The sequence below is a fragment of the Gobius niger genome (assembly GCF_951799975.1).
Source record: "Gobius niger genome assembly, chromosome: 4".
In the NCBI taxonomy this organism is placed as follows: domain Eukaryota; kingdom Metazoa; phylum Chordata; class Actinopteri; order Gobiiformes; family Gobiidae; genus Gobius; species Gobius niger.
The window spans coordinates 21,647,590-21,668,363 of NC_136855.1; the positions used below are offsets into that span (position 1 = coordinate 21,647,590).

Genomic DNA, 20,774 nt, shown 5'->3' on the forward strand with positions numbered 1-20,774 from the left:
CCAAACCTGCATACTAAAATATGACAGGCTTTGTTTGTATGTAAAGTCTAAAGAGGGTTGCGCTTGACTGACAGGACGACACTGTGGAGGAAAACATGAATAATTACTCCTGCTGTGTTTTGTGACGATCTACAGTCCGTCTAATCTGTTTCCACGGCAACCAGACAGACAGGTAGACAAAAATTACACAGCCGCGTACACCCATGTCCCTAACCTTTCCCATCACATTAGCTGGCAAGTGTTGATCATTTGAACAATAGGCAGCACCTGTTTGTGCCAGGCAGCTGCAATAATGCACTTTGTGTTTGAGAGAACAACATTTGTTCCAATAGAGGAGCTCCATTTGTTTTACTGGTGGCTTTACTAAGCTGAGACAATTTTGTTGGACACGGTGCATCCAATGGTCTGATGTTTGGGGCAGCGGCGTGTGTGACGGGGGACTGTTCTGTCGGCGTCATGGGTTTGTGTCTCTGCTCTTTTCCCCTTTATGAAATGATTATGATTATGAAAATCAAAAGAACTTATTATTTGTCCTTTGTATTTGACCCATCCTCCAATGCAGTGCAGTGCCCAGGGTCCTGTCTCTAGGTTCATGGTCATGAGCATTTCAGTGTAAGATAACTTGTAGGTGTTCTCATTGGTCAGTTGAATGCGTGCAGCTTGATATCCAAAGAGCATATGATGGCCTCTAGGGACAGGCGGTTTGTTAAGTGCTAGCTCATATGAAAATGTTGTAAAAACACAGAGTTTGTTGCAGCTGGTCATATTGTTATGCATCATTGTAACTGTATGTATCACTTGTAGATACCCAGATACGTATGGATTCACAGCGAGGAAAAACTAAGTTGTATTTACAGCTCGGCTCTAAGTATTATGTTAGCATGCATTGCAAAAATGTGCTGATTTGGACTTCTCCCATCTGCTCCAAAAACCAACTGGAGACAGGAAGAGGCACAAAGACAGCTAAAGGGGAGAGGTGAATTGGGCTGGAAAGAGAATTGTGAAGAATATGAAAATGAATCTGTCCGGTCCAGATGGCTGGGAGAGTGTGAGCAGGAATACACATGTGTTAGCCGCTCGTTTGGACTTGTGTTATTTATTTAATGTGTGTTTGTGTGTTTAGTCTTACTTCAGACAAATAAGAACATCTGGTGTGTGTGCAGTGATCCTGGTCCAATACAGAGAGACACACACTTTTCGTCGTCGGAGCGGGTTGCGAAGTGGAATATACTGCTCTCTGGGGAGCGTAGGGCTAGCCCCTTCAAACACACCCATACACAGTGTTCCCAATGATATAAGGTTAATAAATCAATAGATATCGCTATCTGAGAAACAATTACTGCAGTAGGACACACATACACACACATGTGCGCTCAGTGCTTCATGGCCTGTATGTATGGCTATCTCAGGGCCAAGCTTGGCTGTTTAAGTATTTTTCTCTGATACCGTAACACAAGAGAAAACAAGTAAGATCGTCGAGGCAGATCAAAATGTTCCTCATATGAATACCTCAGAGTCCATGTTATAATATTTTCTACAATCTTTTACTCTGAACATAGACCAATTGGCTGAGGCTTGTTTTTGAGTTTGGATTCACTTGCTGTTTTTTTGACTTGGCTGTGATTGGCTAAAACGAAGCATGCTTGATCCTTTGAGCTACAAATGCTCCACGACAGGTTCATCCTCTTCAGGAGCAATTCCAGGCCGATGTGCTATTTTTATTTGTGCTGTCATATTTATCTAGCTCTTGCCAGGTTAGTTGTGTGTCCTTGCGCAAGACTAGGCCTGTCACGATAACAAATTTGACAGTAAACTTTTGTTCTAAAATTGCATCATCATATCCTACAATGCCACACAAGCTGCACTAAACATGGACAATATAATGTAACTCAATTTACTTATATTAAAAATCGAAATTTTACCAAAAAAAAGCATGGGGGAAATGCTTGTGCGTAGTAATTATCGTGACAGCCTTACATAAGACACTTCACTTACATACATGAGTCTCTTTGTGTACTGTGCAAGTTGGTCATTATATACTCACTACTGCCACCTCAGGTCTTGCGCGTAACTGCAGGTTCTATATTTAGCTCGGGCGTGACAGCTCTTCAGACTCGAATTAACACCTTTTTGAGTGAGTGCAGGATTTTAGAGGCAGTTGTGGTGAACAGGTCTGAGCTCATTCTACACATTAGGACATGGCTGGAACATGTAGCGGGAGGAAAATACTTAATTTTAGCATTGTTAAACTCCATATAGTCCCTTTAACATTCACTGTCCTGACCAAGAAAATAATTCATAAATGATGCCCCTGGGGAGACCAAGGACATGCTCAGCTGACCTACTGTATGAACACCGCCATGATGGGGAGTCTGGCGTCACTGCTTAAGACTGGCCACTGGAAAAGCAGCAGATGGATGGAAGAAATAATTTGTGTGATAATCAACTGTACTTTCCACCCCCTACATATAAAATTTCTTTCTTTTTTCATTTTTTATTTTGGCCTATTTTAGCCATTGTAATCCAGGTGTCTCCCCTAGGAACCAGAAAGTGTGAATCACCACTGCCTCAGCTCTATATAAAATGCACAGATACTGTCACGCATTCTTGTATACCATGTGCAGAGAGCTGTAACTGCTCTCATTTCAACATGTTTGTGAGTGAGCGCTCATCACCAAGGGATTCTAATGTGTAAGGGACATGCATCCACACGACACATGCTGCAGAAAAAAGGGGAAAAAATGCCTCTATAGTGCGTTCATGCTAAAATATGAATTTGATGAGTGTTAGTGTCATGGGAGACTACTGCTCAAACACACACCACTCCCAATGTCGGCTATTCAGTTTTCACGCTACCAGACACCAGAAATATCAATTTACTGGCACTTTACATCACGGCACATCCGCATCATAAGTGCTGCCATGACATAGCATTGCATGGGAGGACAGGCTTGTTACAGCAGGACCACTTGTCTTGGCACTTAGCACAAACTTAAGTGATGCAATTAAAAGCAAGGTCCTATCCTAATAATTTAACGTGGCATGTTCTCTCTCTCTCTTGCAGCTGAATCATGCGGCGGTGTAGTTCAAGGCCTGAATGGGACCATCGAATCGCCCGGCTTCCCTCACGGCTACCCCAACTACGCCAACTGCACCTGGCTGATAATCACGGGCGAGAGGAACAGGATTCAGCTCACCTTCGTCACTCTGGCGCTGGAGGAGGACTTTGATATTGTGTCTGTCTACGATGGGCAGCCGTCGCCTGGCAACTTAAAAATGAGGTAAGGAAGCCGGGCATTTTGATTGAGGTCTGATCTGGTTTCTTGTGCTCCTTCCCAGCCGGACTTTAGATAAAAGTTTGCTAATGAGGACAGGTTAATTTGAGTGTTGAAGAGTTACTGCTGCTATTGGAATAATTGAAGGCCGTCGCTTAGGTTTGATTTATTTTGAGTTGTCACTTGATATGGCAGTGGTATAATTATTATCCGGAATACCTTTTATAGAAGCGGTGGTCGGTTAGTGAGAATATTTGCCGCAGTGCTTGTCAGTTATATAGGTGTAACAGTCATTATTTTGTCTAAAATATTTTTAAACCCATAAAGTATTTGCATACGTGTTAAGTAAGATATACAGATAAGACAGCCTTCATGTGGATTTGCATTATATTTAAAAAACTAATCGAATACCCTTGAGAACTGCCGCTTGTAAAACAAAGATAGAGTCACGTACTTAATTTGGTGAAAATATCAGCAATGAGATATTGATGCATTGGCAGTGCTAGTGTTTGGCGAGTTGTGTGCCTGTAATATTGTTGCATAAAGGGCAAAGAGAATGGCATTTACAGAGTTGGCATTCAGTGGGAAGCTTATTCATAGCGCTGTGCTGTGTGGGAGGAGAGGCAGAGAATGCACCAAGCAGGATCCGAGGTTAGTGCTGCAGTTATGGAGAACAGTGGGCTTTCCTTGACAACATCATATACTTGTATTATGTGTCAGTGACTCAGTGCTTTATGTTAACTGCTAAAATCAGTCGCCTGCAGACTAAACACTGTACGTGTATTGGTTTTGCCAAAGCGAGGTGTATTTTTTACATTTATGCTGGCTGAATTTTTACTACTGCAGCAAAGCCAAGGCTGCAAGGCACTACAATTGCTTAATGTGGCCGTACCACCTTATGTATGCCTGATCTCGTCTTGGACGCTAAGCAGTGTCGCGCCTGGTTAGTCCGTAGATGGGACACCGTGAGGGAATACCAGGTGTATGAGTGGTGTGTGAGTGGGTGGTCCTCGGAGGGTCTGTGGGCACAGATGTGGGGATAAATGCTTCTGTCAGTCTGCCCTAAAGGCAACTATGGGAAAGTACCTTAGTAGGGCCCGATATAAAGACTTGTTTTGCACCGGAAAGAGCTCAGTCAGAGCTTTAAAATGAACCCTCCCACAACTTCCTATGCCTCAGGGGAGCGGAGAAACATTGTGATGAAAACTGGGTACAAGTTTGTACAACTATTTTATGTATTTTATGTTTTATGTATAATTTCGGAACCATAAGAAATAGAGAATTACTTTGCCTTTCAACAAACAAACAAGCTCCCCTGAAGTACCTACTGAACATGAATATACAGCAACCTCTGATGTCACAGTTCAACACTGACACATTTAGAAGCAACATACGCAGGATTATAGATGAGACAGTTTTTAACAGTTGGCCAAAATCAGCCTCAGAAAAACCCACATCGGTCGACCTCTAATAGATATATTTCTATATATTTCTAAGATTGAAGCCTTTACTATATAATAAATTAACTATAGGCTATTTGATAAAAAAAAAAAAAAACGTATTAAATTACGAAAAATATTGGCCTATATATCGGCTGTTGACCAACCTCTTTCACATCGCTATCAGACCCCAAAAAACCATATCACTCAGGCCTTAGTACGTAGGTTTTCACAGCACAACAACAAACCCTAACCTTGTGTGAGGCACTTTTTAGATTTAGGGCCCATTCTGTTTTTGTTTAGCTTTATTAGACAGGACCACTCAGGGTTTAGAGAGGTGAAGAGTGAGGAGAGACATTCAGCAAATTGTCGGAGCCAGTACTTGAATCCACAAAGCTGAGGTCGGTACGGGGTTCCATGTACATGGCAGCAGCCTTAACCACTGGATCAGGGCACAGTTTTTTTGGCAGTATTTTCTAGTTGGATTGATGTAATTTGTATTTGTATAAAGCATGTGCTCATCGTTAGCTTTGGCTTTACTTTAGTGCAGACACTGCTGACAGACGACAGAGGATTTGTTCAACTTATATTTGCTTATGTGCTGTCCATAAACCAGGACAGGACCAGTTCTGGGCCATACTGCAATCAAAGTACATTTTTATAGTGCCATCAATTTGTTGGCATGCCTTAGAAGAAAATAGGTTTGTATAATGTCAAGTTCACAAAATCAGGTTTATGGGCCACTCTTATGATGATCACTAAAATACAGTGGGAATTAATAATACTTTGGTGTCCTTAAAACCATCCATCCATCCATACATACATACATACATACAACCATACAACCATACAGTACATACATACAGTACATACATACAGTACATACATACAGTACATACATACATACATACATACATACATACATACATACATACATACATACATACATACATACATACATACATGCAGTACATACATACATGCAGTACATACATACATACATACATACATACATACATACATACATACATACATACATACATACATACATACATACATACATACATACATACATACATACATGCAGTACATACATACATGCAGTACATACATACATACATGCAGTACATATATACATACATACAGTACGTACATACATACAGTACGTACATACATACAGTACGTACATACATACATACATGCAGTACATACATACGTACGTACGTACGTATGTACGTACATACATACATACATACATACATACATACAATGCATACATGCAATGCGTACGTACGTACGTACATACGTATGTATGTATGTATGTATGTACGTACATACTGTATGTACGTACATACAGTACGTACATACAGTACGTACATACGTAGGTACGTACATACATACATACATACATACATACATACAATGCATACATGCAATGCGTACGTACGTACGTACATACGTATGTATGTATGTATGTATGTACGTACATACTGTATGTACGTACATACAGTACGTACATACAGTACGTACATACTCACTCACTCACTCACTCACTCACTCACTCACTCACTCACTCACTCACTCACTCACTCACTCACTCACTCACTCACTCACTCACTCACTCACTCACTCACTCACTCCAGGCCTGTTGGTCTCTCATAAGGGGCTTCTGAACCGCTCTTTGTCTGACCCGTCACTTAGGACCTGTTTGCCATGGGAGACCCTACCAGGGGCACAACACACTGACAACAGAGCTCCAGGATCATTCGGGCGCTCAAACCCCTTCACCACAAACAGGGGGGCAAACCTGTCCGCTTAATTTTTTCCTCTCCTTTTCACATCATGTATTTTTTCCTTCACCTCTGTGGTGTCATGGACATGAATGAACTTCATTGTCACTTTCACTCCAAGTGAGTACCAGCTTCAGACCACACTCACCTGGGTCACTCATAATGCAGGTCAGCTTTCCTTCTGTAAGTGAGTAATGGTGAAGCAGTATCTTTTTCTCTCTCTACTTGAAAGAGCTCTAAGGACAGGTGACGCTCAGGAACAGGATTTTTTTTTTTCAGGAATTTTTCTGTTGTGCCACTGTCAACTGTTGGACAATCGGACATTGTTGACTACGATCAGCAATAGTCAAAAAGTCTTGTGAGGCGACTGTTGTGATATTGGGCTTTACAAAAGTTAACTGTGATGGTGTAAGTCAGGGGTATCAAACAGTCGGCCCACGGGCCACATCCGGCCCACGTGATGATTGAATCCAGCCCCTGTCATGTAGAGCCTCAATTCCAGAGTGTGTCAAAAAAAAATAGTAAGTCTCTAGCCCATTCCTGTGCGGAGTTATGAATTTATAAAGAATAACCAGAATGCTTATTCCAGCCACTTGGGGGAAGCTTAAATAAAAAAAGAAAAGATTTTCAGCCCACGACCCAAATGAATTTGACACCCTGGTGTATCAGCTGTTTGGAACTGTGCATATTTAAATATGAATTAAAATGAAACCTTAAATGATTGGACAAATCAAATAATAGCATAAGTTATAACGTCAACTCTGTGGTGGTTTGAACCCGGACCTTCCAGCTGTGAAGCACGAGCGCTAACCATTGCGCTACTGTACCGCCTCTACACTTTGAAGTAGGGATGCACCATGCCGGTTTGCACCACGGCTTCTTAATATTATGGACCTGCAGGCCAGAGCCGCTGCAGATCCACAACTGCTGATCCACAACTGCTGATCCACGCTGCACTTCTTTCACTTCATCACAAAGCAAACTCCGCTATTTTAGGATCCACGCTGCACGTCGTAACAAGTCCACTTATCAGTCCTCTCTATATGCTCAGAAATGTGCAGCTACTGCGTACTGAAGAACCAAAACAGCACGCATCGTACGGCATCATTCAGAAACTATGGCGCCGAGGTGTTGACAACAATATCCTTCGACCCTTGTTCATAAAATCTGAGGAAGAGAGAAAAATCACTAACAACCTTTTTATCTATTCGATGCAACTTCTCCTCTGTGAGTCATTGTCAACACTGGCTGAATTTGTTCAATTTGTCAAACAACAAACGGGTGTCTCCTGCCCCTCTGAAATAAACATTTCAGCTTTAAAAGAGGCTAATTTGTTAGCCCTGCTTAAATAAAAACATGAGCAACAGAAGCATGGCCATATTATATAGCCATTTTTTTATTATTTGGAATTGATAGGATTGATAAGAGAAAGTATCAATGGCATTGATTTCGATGAAAACTTAAATTCCCATCGTTACTGAAAAACTACTTCACTTATCCCTACTTTCATTGGAGATAAGTCAATCCGGGTTCAAGTATAGCATTAGTAAAAATATAATTGGGATTAGAGTGTTACCCGTCTCACTTATACTAAGGTGAAGTCAGAGGTGATAATTATTTTTCTCACATATGATCACACCTAAACTTCACAGTAACTTACCCTTTTTCCTTGTGCCTCTGAAACTGCTAGCCTCTGGTGCTAAGAGCTCTCAATCTGAACTCATTTCTAAATCCCAGTGCACTTCAACTGCTAGCTTAGAAGCACTAAGCTAGCAGACTCCAGCAAAATATTACAGTTATCGTCAGCGCTTCTCAGGACCTTTCCTGTTTTTAAGTTACACAGAAATAAAATGATGAATATACAAATAGAATGACTATGATTTGCATAGCGACACTAAAGCAGGATGAACTTTGTGAATGACAAATTTAATTATCACCTTGTTTTAACAAGTTAACAAGTTAAAGTTGGCTCGACTGAAACTTTTAAAATACTTGCAGCTGTCAGTGATACACCACACTTTCTCCATTTTAAGGTGCCATACTGGGACATTCAGGAATGATGAGCTGAGCAGTAGTGTTTTCAAATATTTACAATAAAGTCTAGACTTTATGAAAAAATGTCCACCATCCAGTCCAACTCTCTCGGCCTGAGTTTCCCCGTGTTGAAGTCTCGATCTTTGGCCCGTCTTGCAAGGATTCTCTCATCACACGCTGCGTCTTTTGAGTTTTACATTTTTTAATCACGTCACTTTGACCCCTTAGCCAGCGCGCAGTAATTATCCTGTACGGGTGCCGACGGTTGACCTGAAACCCTCCTCTTTGCTCAGCTTCTGGGTGAATGGCCCTGGACTTGCTGATACACACACATCGGCCAGCCCACATGGAGAAGAGCTGACTGGCCTCTGAGTGTTCACAAAGCGGAGCACATAAGAGGCAGGATATACAGTATCTTTGTTACGCTGCCCCCGGACTTGGCATGTGGGGAACTCTGCGATCTTAAATATATGAAAGAAGGGCTGATGTGGCACTGTGGCCTCTCTCGCCCACTGTACTCGCCCCAGCTGTGCGTCACCAGCAAAAACTCTGCCCCTTCCCCCTCGCTTTGATGTCAACAATGAACAAATAAAGTTGCCCACCCAATCCACTTTATTCCTATCAGTTTACGCCAACCTACGTAACAAACACTGAGCAGCCATTTTCAAGACATACGGGGGGCTTTTCACAGACTCATTGGAAATATGAATCTCTCTAAATAATAACTTGTTTCCTACATCTCTTATTGAAAAACAAGCAGCGGATGAGAGTTGCTGTTTCACATCTGCCGGAAAAGATGGAGCTTTTACCCTTGAATTAATGGTCAGAGCACTTTGATGATGAAGCGATGTCACCCCAAATCACATCTGAAGGCAGGAATTATGTGCCCGTCCCTCCATTTATAATTAGTGATCAAAATGAAGTTGGTCTTTTCCCAGCCTTGTGACAAGAGCAGAGTATTGATAAAAACTGCGGTCGGAGGTTTTAATATTTGTCGGTGATGTTTTTTTTTTCTCAAATTGTTTAGTCCTGACTGGATATTGACGGCAACTAACCACAGTATCGTATTTTCCGGATTATGAGTCGCTCCGGAGTATAAGTCGCATTAGCCTTGGCAACTGTGCATGGAGGCGTAACTGCACCATTAACAAGCCTCTTCCGGCAGCACGTTGTTCAAGCTCCCATTTGCGAACTCGAGCTTTTAGCCCACAATTAGCTTTGTTGTTTTCTTCATTGCCGCAAAAGTAACCTCCACTTTTCGCCAGTACCTCACAAGTTTCTCGCTTACTCGCATGCATGCCTAGAGCGCCCTCTAGCGTCTGTCAGTGTGAAAATAACAAACGGTACATTAAGAAGCTATGGCTATGTTCAGAACAGTCCTTTGTTTTCTTTCTGGTTTAGAATAAAAAGTTGAATGAAAGTGGATTTTCTGTGAAATCCATGCATCGTCTTTCAAAAATAAGACATTAAGTAATAGAAACATGTTTGATCAAATTAGGAACAGTGAATACCATATTTCAGCCTTTGACATCAATTGCTAAATAATATGGACAAATCGATAATAAATATTGCCTACTACTGGAAAAGTTTCCACAAAGAAAAATTAGCTGTTCATGCATTTTGGTTTTGTTAAGCTCTGCTCTCTATATATTTGGTGGAGAAATAGCAAATTCAGCCTAAAAAAGATTAGTCCAGCAAATGGTAAGTGAATGATTGAGTTGGACGGTAGAGTATTAGAAACATGAATTTAAGCTACAGCAGCTTCGGGCTACCAGCTCTTGACAGGTACATGCTGAATCCCTTTTAAATGATGGATAAGTGACGTCTGAGTGATGTGCAACCTGCTTTGCATATATTTTGGAAGCTGTGGTTTCCACTATCTTGAATATTCGACACATAAAGTTTCTTAGGTCTTAAAAAACTAAACTTTTAAATTGAGAATTTAAAGTTTGCTGTATTGCATTGAGTGCATGCTTGATGTATTACCGTTCATTCACCAATGATTCCCGACACACAGTCCTATTGTAGGGCCTCTTCACCTTTACTGAAGTGTTGTTTATTTTGGATATCATGCATAATGCTTAAGAACAGCAGCTTCTGTTTTAACCTGCGTCCTATCAGAATGCGAGACATAGCAAACAGAAAGTGAAATGCAGCAGTTGTTGGTAAATAAAACAAATATCCCCCCAAAAATTTGGCTCGAATTTTTTCTTTAGTTTAGTTTGCCTTTGCAGAAATAATCCTTTATTACTATTCTGCTCCTTGTGCCATTTAAATTAAGAAATTCTCATGCAACACCATTGTGCGCAGGTCTGAGGTGTGCCAGGAGGTGCCTTACAAATAATATATAGCCTTATGAATGTGTGCTGCCTCTTACCCCGGAGTACATTTAAATATGAAGTGCACAGACTGCAGCTCCCAGAGTAATTGCATATAATGAAAGTAATTAAATAGTTGGAATTCCCTCATAATAGAGTACAGCTGATGAACAAAATCAAGCTTGATGTGCACATGAGACAACCCTGGCCTGAATAGTTAAACAGGTGAGAAACAGAAAGAACTGGCTCTGTGAGATTATTCATTAACCTTTGGCGTTAAATCAAGTCTCTGAAAGTATTTAGCATTTTACCACGAGACAGACCCAAACCTCAGTGAAAGGCATACTAATGGACTCATTCTGGTGGCTACTGAGGTCTGTCCCTGATTGTAGAATTTCAATGTGTTGCCTGCAGTCCTTTCTGTCATTGAGCGGCACAAGTACAGCTCGAGGCAAATGAAGAAGTTGCACGTTCAAATATGATGAAAAGGTTGGAAAAAAAAGGTGTTTAATTAAAAAAAAAGAAAAAAAGTCCACACATGTCCAGGTATTTGCTTAGCTCATATCAGTGTTTTTTATTTGAACAGAGGCTGGATTTAGGTTTTAAATAAATGCCTCAAGGATGGGTCTAAGGCGAAGGAGAAACACTCCAAGTGGACAATAAAGCATCATTTGGAAGGGTAGTTGTTAAAAAGGTCATGAGTTTAAATTCACAGATTCAAAGCTAAAACAAAATACAATCTCCAGATTTATTGATGCGTTAAAATACAAGTCTCTGCGACCTGCTTTTGTTAGGTACCAGCTCTTTATTCTGCTATAAAAGAATACAGTCATCTCGGTGTATTATGACATGACTGATGGCCAGAAGCAAAGGTCTCAACGCCGCGATACAATTTCCTGTGTTCGTGTTCTATTATACATACCAGTGGGTGGGTATAAGGGAATGCAGGACATGCACATGATGAGGAGCAGTAGGGAGCAGCGAAAGGTTATCAGTGCAGCGTTGTGTCTGGGGCTGTAGAGACACAGACCGAATCAGGGCGGAGGGAGCGGCGTGCACAAAATGAAGACGAGGAGAGAACGAAGAGGCAAAGGCCAAAGTTCAAACTCGTGCGCTCTGTGTGGTTTTTTTGGTAGCGCGACGGAGGCGACCGCTGTCCAGAACACACACAAGCATGCTAGCACCTTCTATAAAAGGTCTCACTAGTCACAAACTTCTTACACCCACCCCCCCCACCCCCCACCCCTTATTTATTCTGCAGTCAAACACAGTCCCGCTCTCAGCTTTTCTGGCTGCTTTTTTCATCTAGTTGCTTTGACCTTGTGGTTCTCACTTAAGCTCCATTTCTTTTGTTCGCTACAAAACAACTTTTAGAAGGTGGGAAGAAAAGTTTTTCAACCCACACTGTCTGACTATACCCAACAAACTATAGGTTCTAAGATATATATGAGAGCGTGCATTAATTATCAGTAGCTGAAAGTGTATATACAATGTGACTATGAATCATATGAAGCTCTGAAGAAAGTGTTGTATCAGAACATGATTTGTAAAGTTGTGTTTGTAGGGACGAAAGAATGGTTTAGTAAACATGTCTTACTGTCAAAAGATAAATAAATCACAAGGTCTAGTTTTATATCTACAAGTTATTTAGGTTTGCAGATACACTCCTAAAAGCAAGTATTTTTTTATTTTCATTCAATTTGAGGATTATAGTTTGTAAGCACATGCACAAATATGATAACTTTGACTTGGGCCCATACATGCATGAGTTGAATCAAGACTTTTGTAAGAGAAATAGGCCACTACTAGATAATCAGGCAATGGAACTAATCCAGGGGAGCAGTGGGGAGAAGAGACACTGAGTGTGGAAGTGTCAGGGGACAGAAACATAAACAGCACGTTTTCACATAGCATTGTTTGAGTTAGATATATTAAAAATGTCAATTAAAGATCACATTCTATTATGATATTGAAAACATCTTATTTTACATTTAAAATGTAAAAAAAGAAAAATATTGCAAGTAACAGGTTAACACTGAAACTGAGTTCAGCGTTAACCTGTCATTTTCCCCCCTGATTAGGGAGTAAGGGTTATGATTGTTTGAAGAGTTAAAAAGAGACCCACTTTAGCAAAACAGTTTGTTTCTGAAATTGTGTATCAGGTACCCGTTCAGTTTCCTGATAGACCCATGGTGAGTCACACAACCATAGTCCAAGATGTTAAGCATTTGTTTAGCCAACACAAGACACGGCCTCCGCACTACACCAGCCACAGGCAGTGACCTATCAGGCAGCACATAGTTTGGTCTGTGCACATTGTAAGGCAGGACCTTGGTAAGGTATTGGTATTGGTCCAAAGCTATAGATGAAAGCCCATGATACATCTTATATGCAAAGTCCTGTTTGAAATGTCGTCAAGCACAGCCTTCTGACGTGCTCAGGTGCCATTTCTGAATGAAGAGAGAATTATGCGCATACATCTCTGCTGTAGGCTTTCTAAACAGTTTGCTAATGTTTTTCCAATGTCACATATCAACAGATTAGGTTTAGGAACGGCACATGTAATGTAAGTTGTGTTTCACTCACAGATCTTAGACATAGTTTTAGAAACTAGAAGTATATAGGCTGTGAGATCTCCTGTCAATGCGCTTTGAGATTTGGATATGTATAATTGCTAACCCTAAACCTAACCCTAAGCTGGCAGATAACAGGTAAGATATCAAAAATCCATAGTGCAAAATCTGACACAGTGGAATGTTTAGTGTCTTATCACGTGGCTCACTTTTGTTGTGTCCCCACATGTGCGTTGAGGCCCCAGCTGTGTATTCAATACAAAGCTTGGGGTGACGGGGTTGGAGGAGGTAGAGGGCTTTAGCTAAAGCTAGTAGAACTAAGTCCCTTTGCGGTGGCTAGCCCGGTCCGTCTGTCTGTTTCTTATTGTATTCCTGATAAGTCTCTAAGCTGCTTGGACTTGTCACCAGCCCATCAGAAAGTTCAGTGCAGTTTTCACATTATGATAAGAGTTGAACACAGGGACAAAAATCTGCCAAAAAAGATGATCTTTGTTGGTCCAACGGAGGGCAAATGCATTAGAGACGTCCACTGTGTGACCACATGCGGCTTATATTTCCTTCACTCGAGATTTTTCCTATTGATTATCTATTGCTTTCTCCCTGTTGGTTTGAAAGGTGGATTTAGCTTAAAATGTCCGACAGTTCATTTTATTTGATACAAAAAAGCCCTTGGTATTATTATTATTATGGTGTCTTTGTGGCAGAACAAAAGAGTTAACTTATGAGAACACCTGCACAGTTAATCGTCTATCCATTCACATCTGATGATTATATTGCAAATTAGCTTGAACAGCCAGCCTCTCCTCTGTTAGGAGTGTCTTGGACTTTGCCCGCGGCCAATCCCAAAGCCACTGTTTTATGTAGCTTCAGTCACAGATGCAAATTTGTAACGCACTCAAGTGCAGAAGACTCAAATCGCACATAATCATGTATCATGTAGAACAAACCTTATAGCTTTTCTCTCTAGCGAATAAAATAGTTGAGTAATTCACCTATTTTCAGTGCAATATTTGTTATTTCCTTATTTTGAATGTTTTCATACTCGGGTAAATTGCCATGGACCATGCATTTGTCAGGTTGATTCATCCGCCCGTCAATCACGCCCTTAAAACACACGTCTTTGAAAAGAATAGAAAAGGCGTGAAGTCTGGCGTGGCCAGGATAATTGCAAATTGTTATAAATAGTAATAATAATAACAACAACAACAACAGCAAGAACTGGTTTATGACCTAGCCTGAATAAAGTAATAGGGTTGTTATTTTTATTTTTATTTTTATTTTTATTTTTTAGAAATGTCCTAATCTTCGCCCTCTCCATTTATTAGAAATGATCCTTCTGTGATTTGAATATCACTTAAGGCATGTAATGTCTCTTGTGGGTCTTGGGACAGTGCGGACACTGCGGCTATGGTTTGTGTGCCCGCTGTGGGCTGATGCTGCGCTCATCTGTCGGGCTGGACTATAGCACTGATGAGAACATTTAGATGTGCAGGCTTCCCGTGTCCCGCAACACCTGTTACTGCAGAGGCACAGAAGGGGGCAGGCCATACAGCGGATCAAACTAGCAAGAGAGTAAGAAAGTCGCAAGTGGTTCAGCAGTGCCATATGAGCTGCAGCCAGTGGACACATTTCACATACAGCGTTCCTCAAGTTGTCAGTTCTCGCATTACATAACAGCATGCACACACACCTTTCCTTCACATGCCCCTCGCTGTTATGTTGTGGCTAAATATCGCTCGCAGTCAAGAGGCGGCAGTGAACGTTTAATTTAGCGTGATTCCAGATTGGGCCCTGTCACAGAAGTTTCTCGTCTGCCCTAGTAGTTTCGTTTGTTTACGGAGCGATCAAGCGCTGAAGCAAAGTGATTCAAGCAAGGCAACAAAACACACTGACACGAGTAAAGAAGTGAGCAAAATTGGAGACAAAGAAGAAATGGGTGAACGGCAGGGTTCCTTCAGACAAGAGCGTTTGGCCTATAGTGAGGCACTCTTGCTGGTGCTCACTTATGAATAGTAGACTACAATCATTGGCCACCCGCTATCGTGTCATTCTCTTGAGTTTTTTTCAATGAAATATCAGGGGGACTCATGTAAAGAGACAAACTGAGGCCTGAGTGCCGCTGAAATTAATGTTTTGCCTGCCATACATATGAGAATACCAAAAAATATTCCTGCTTACCAGGAAAGCGATCCAGCAGCACCATGTCAAAATCATGAAACAATAACAAATAAAGGGCATTTACTAGAACTTAATAGATGACCAAAGGTTTTCGAGGAAAAAATGTACTGAGCCCTGTAGCCTCACTTTGTCACACACAAAGCAACGTTTGAAAAATCACATTAGGTTTATCAAGCTTACAAAAATGTTCTTTCGTTCTGTCAGCTCCCTTTGATTTTAGCTCTGTCTATAGAGCTTGAACACAGTCATTTGAAGCTACAAGGACTAAACAAACAACAGGTTTGATTAGAAACTTGGGCTGGCAGTGAGAGATGCTCTGAGTTACTGTGTCTGTCTGAGGCTGCGGTTTTTTAATTGCCTGTATGGACCCTTTGCTGATACAGGTATAGCATGCAGACGTACCAATGATTAAATCAGTGATGTGTTTCCTAGCAACAGTCTGATGTTTACTGCACCAAGCATGTGTAGTACTGCTATGAGAAAACTTACTGGAACATGACACTTAAAGGCCCTATAAAGGATTTTTGTAACATGGATGAGTTTATAAGGACCTTTCACAGCTTCTAGTTCAGCAGACAGCCAAAGCTTCTGCTCTGATCCCGAAAATTGCGAAAAATTCATTGTACATGGCAGACAGCGCACAGATGTCTGTAAATACACTGCAAAGGGTAACAATCTTACAGTATTATATTGATTGATTCATCTTGGAATGACAGTGGCTCCAAAGGTCAGCGGTTTAAACCCTGACTGTTTTGTCTTTGGGCATGACACTTCACGCTCCCTGCCTATGTATGAATGTGGCAGGGCACAGATGGGCAGTCAGTCTATCCCAAGGCAGTTGTGGCTACATACGCTTCATCACATTAAAGGAATAGGCCACCGTTTTTACATACCAAGATATGTTCTTACCTAGCCTTAGCCAAGTTAATATATTCCCGTCTGGTCTTTGTCCGTGCGCTCTGTCACGCAAACGGAGCACATACGCAGCCTCTCCCACATGTCATATAGCTCCAAAAAAGCTCACGATAGAAGCTACCAAGCTCTTCCACGTGTTCCCTATTTAAATAAAGTTACGTGAAGTGTTTTCATGCAAAGTATATTTACACAGAAATGTAACGTGTCGATTTTATAAGCAGATAAAAAGGGGTACTATATTGTGAGGCGTAATGATACGAGGAGCACAACGTCCGCGCAGTAACTCCTAAAGACTTCCCCGCTCACTTCCGTCAATAGAAGCTGCGTGACTTGTAGAGAGCCTTTTACAACAAGCAGAAAATATATTTTCGGAAAGTGCTGCGCATTCCTACCTCATGGTCGAGGTCCTGAGTCCTGTGTCGTCGTCCGGGGTGAGTTGGAAAATTACTACACTATATACTTTCTGCTTGTTATCACAGCCTGGCACGATGCACGTAAAAGGCATTGTTCACAAGATATCCACGCTTCTTCAACTGTTCTCTGCTAGCTCTCTACAAGTCACACAGCTTCTATTGACGGAAGTGAGCGGGGGAAGTCTTTAGGAGTTACTGCGCGGACGCTGTGCTCCTCGTATCATTACGCCTCACAATATAGTACCCCTTTTTATCTGCTTATAAAATCGACATGCTACATTTCTGTGTAAATATACTTCGCATGAAAACACTTCACGTAACTTTATTTAAATAGGGAACACGTGGGCGAGCTTGGTAGCTTCTATCGTGAGCTTTTTTGGAGCTATATGACATGTGGGAGAGGCTGCGTATGTGCTCCGTTTGCGTGACAGAGCGCACGGACAAAGACCAGACGGGTATATATTAACTTGGCTAAGGTTAGTTAAGAACATATCTTGGTATGTAAAAACGGTGGCCTATTCCTTTAAGAGGATTGTCATTGCAAAGTCATTATTATTGTCTCATGTAAGAAACCACCTCCAGGTACAGTTTCTTCAGTCTGACCATTTGCTTGTTGATTAATTTTCTTTTCGAAAACTTTTTTCATATAATTAGAGATCATAAATGCAATCTTTATGGAATCCATCGAAGTACACTTACTTATTATTTTTTTGTATGCAAGTTTCTTGTTTGTCGGCAAATTCTCAACATTCTCAAAAATGTGATGAAATATCCCCAGCTGTGCATCTCCCATATTTGCCTGTACATTTTGGGCGCAGCTGGCTCATTTTGCACTTCAATACATTGTGTGAAGAATGTGTGCAAGCTTTTGTACACAAGGCCACAGGCAGCTCGATCCAACCGGCTCTTTGGCTCCTTTCCAGAACATCTGAACAGGCTTTGGTTCTGAACGTCTCTGGTTGTTTTAGTGTGGAGTGGATGGCTCTGCACTTCTCATGTTGATGTAAAAGCAGTTTCAGTCTCACACATCATGGTGAAGGTTGACTGTGAAAAAAGTAGTTTAAATAGTCTCCAAATGCACCAAACTGAATGGACCTCAAAGCTCAGAGTGAAAGCCTTTAGAAATTGTGAGTATTTAAAATCATCAACTGGACTCGGTTGTTTTGAGTTGTTAGCTTTGAAAAGAACATAATTTACAGTTGTGAAATGGCAAATTACGGGCCGAGGTCACACAAACATTCAAAAATCACATATAGAACTGCTTGAAGCTAGCTATGCTATAGAGGACTATATTAAACGTCTTGCCCAAGGACACAGCAGCAGTATGTCCTGATGGCAGCCTGGTTGTATCTCTGACAAATGGTAAAATGGTAAATGGTCTCAACTTCTATGGCGCTTTTCCAACTACGTGAGGGAATCAAAGCACTTTACATCAAGGAATCACTCACCCAATCACACTCTCATTCATACACCAGTGTACGCCAACAACTGTACAATGATTCAGCCACTGTACCAAGAATAATCCTCTGTCTGATTCATGTTAATGAGAAAGCACAAAATAAAATCACTTGGAAGCTAATTTGTTGTTTATATCAGTGGTTCCAAACATATGTAGTTTCTCTTTTCATATATCCTTCCTCAAGGGTGTTGTTGAATATTTAGAAAGGAATCAACTAAAACTCCTATTTACAGTATAACCAAAAGGAAGTCTCAAAGTGTTATTTTAGATATATTTTCTTTTAACATATTATTCAAATAAATTAATGCTTATCTTTTCTTTTAAAGCAGTACTAAGTAACTCATGCCCCTAGAGGCCATAAGCGCCACTGCAGGTGTCATAGCATGTTGCGTTTTTTTACTCATTAATTGACCGTGAGAGTAAATACTACGCTGACAGAAAAGACAAAGGGAGAGGGGGATATTGTACATTCAAGTACACATAAAAGGTAATTTTTTTCACTCAAACTTGGCTGTAAATATTGTTTAAGTGGTGCTAGCCGGCAGTTAGCTTTGCCTGTTAGCCTGTTAGCTTCTTCTTTGTGATTCCATTAGTGTGTATGAGGGCCTCCAACCCGGTGCAGGAAAAGCTGCAATTGTGGTTTTCTGGCCAGAGACACCAGGGGAAGATGAAAGATCCCCCAATCATCCCATTAACACTTGTATTACCCCCAGAGGGACTACGAAAAGGATTTATTAAACTAAACACGTTACTTAGTACTGCTTTAACCTGTAGTAATTCAAAGTACAACATGCTTTAAGCTCTTGTGTACCTCCAGGTGTCTCCGTTTTCCTGATTGGGAAACACACTAGCTCGAGAAAAGACAAGTCACAGTCGTATGCGTAATACTATTTAAAATGGCATGAACATCAATTAAAGTTATACACCTTTGATGAGTGTTAAAAGCATAGGGCAGACAAGAAAAACAACTCCAGACACCTCATGCTGGCACTGTCTCTTTAAGAATGAGATGTGATGAAAGAAAGACAGAAATAACCTCAAAAAAAAAGAAAAAAAATCATCATAATAGGAGCCATTGCGACTGTGAAATAAAATGCCAACAATAGCTGCCTTTGTACAGAATATACCAGTCAATACTTGCCTTGACTTCTTGTGCCATTGTCCCCAAGTTTCTCCAACTGTGCAAGAAAATAAACTACGCCATTTGTACCATATAATACTAATCATTTCTCTCATTTTGCTCTCCACATATTTTCTCCCCCTGTGATTATTTACTTTTCACCTGTTGTGTGCCTTTTGTGTTCCTATATGAAGACACAGGCAGAGCAACATGCACACGCTACAACGATTGGCATAAAAGCAAATGTTTTCGCAGCAAATAAAAAATATCAAAAGGCCAAGTAAGCTGTACTATATCAACCAGTAAGCGCTGTTCTTATTAGAGATTTAGTTGCTTTGTCAAATAGCATCAATTAGTTATTAGTGCAGTGGAAGAACAAACCAATTGAGCTTTTTTTTTTAATAATGTAAAATACTTTCACTTTCAACCATGTTATCAGATTGTTCCCTCATCAAAAACACCCCCGGAGTTATATTCTGTTTCATTTATACAGAGTTAAGTCATCTTGTTTAATTTGGCTGGTTCTTTTTTTTTTTTTATTCCTGCTGAAGCACTTTTGTTGAATAGATAGATAGATTAGATAGATAAATTGCATTTTCTACACATTTATAAACCGTCACTGAACCCCATGTGAGCATTTCTGCCTCAAATTGCTTTCATTGTTCCGCTATCGATTTGTTAACATGCCATTGGCTAAAAATTAAAACTACATTTTCTTTTGCAATCCTCCGCTCGGCTGGTCCATCCCAAGCTCTTTTATAATTGGCGACATAAATGCCTGCGCGTTGTCTTTTGCGAGGAGGAAAAAGGCGCAGTTAGTAAAAAGTGAACTTCAGAGTGGTAGATATTGAAGTCCCATGGCCAATCAGCACCACGGCCGGTCCAGACAGTGAATATAATTTTGCAGAGGATCGCCATGGCAACTACAGGTGAGTGGTAATTGACAGATGACATTGTGGGTGAATAATTTGTCTTGGATCGCTGCTTTGACTCGAAATGCAGACACTGGTGGCATGTGGTGATTTTGAAAAGGTGGGCAGGGCGCTGATTGCATTGCATATTAATCAAGCACTTATAATGATGTTTATTGAACAAGAGCAAACATGGCAAATTAATCATACGTTACTAAGGGCTTTATTTCTATAAAGGTTCCAATTCAGTTGTATCTAGCTCAGAAGTATCTTATACACTTTTATCAAACATTAAAACTGAAACACTGTAATTATTATAATCCTTTAAAGCAGTACTAAGTAACGTGTT

General features: G+C 40.8%; 1 protein-coding gene across 2 annotated transcripts in view; it reads left to right on the forward strand.

Annotated features, from left to right (window-relative positions):
* Positions 1-20,774, forward strand: part of LOC306962164 (CUB and sushi domain-containing protein 1-like) — a 388,198-nt gene that overhangs the window by 90,495 nt on the left and 276,929 nt on the right. For both annotated transcript variants that reach the window (XM_079555239.1, XM_079555240.1), the window contains exon 2: positions 3,065-3,281. In XM_079555239.1, the coding sequence (XP_079411365.1) occupies positions 3,065-3,281 (217 nt within the window). The remainder of the gene's footprint in view (positions 1-3,064; positions 3,282-20,774) is intronic.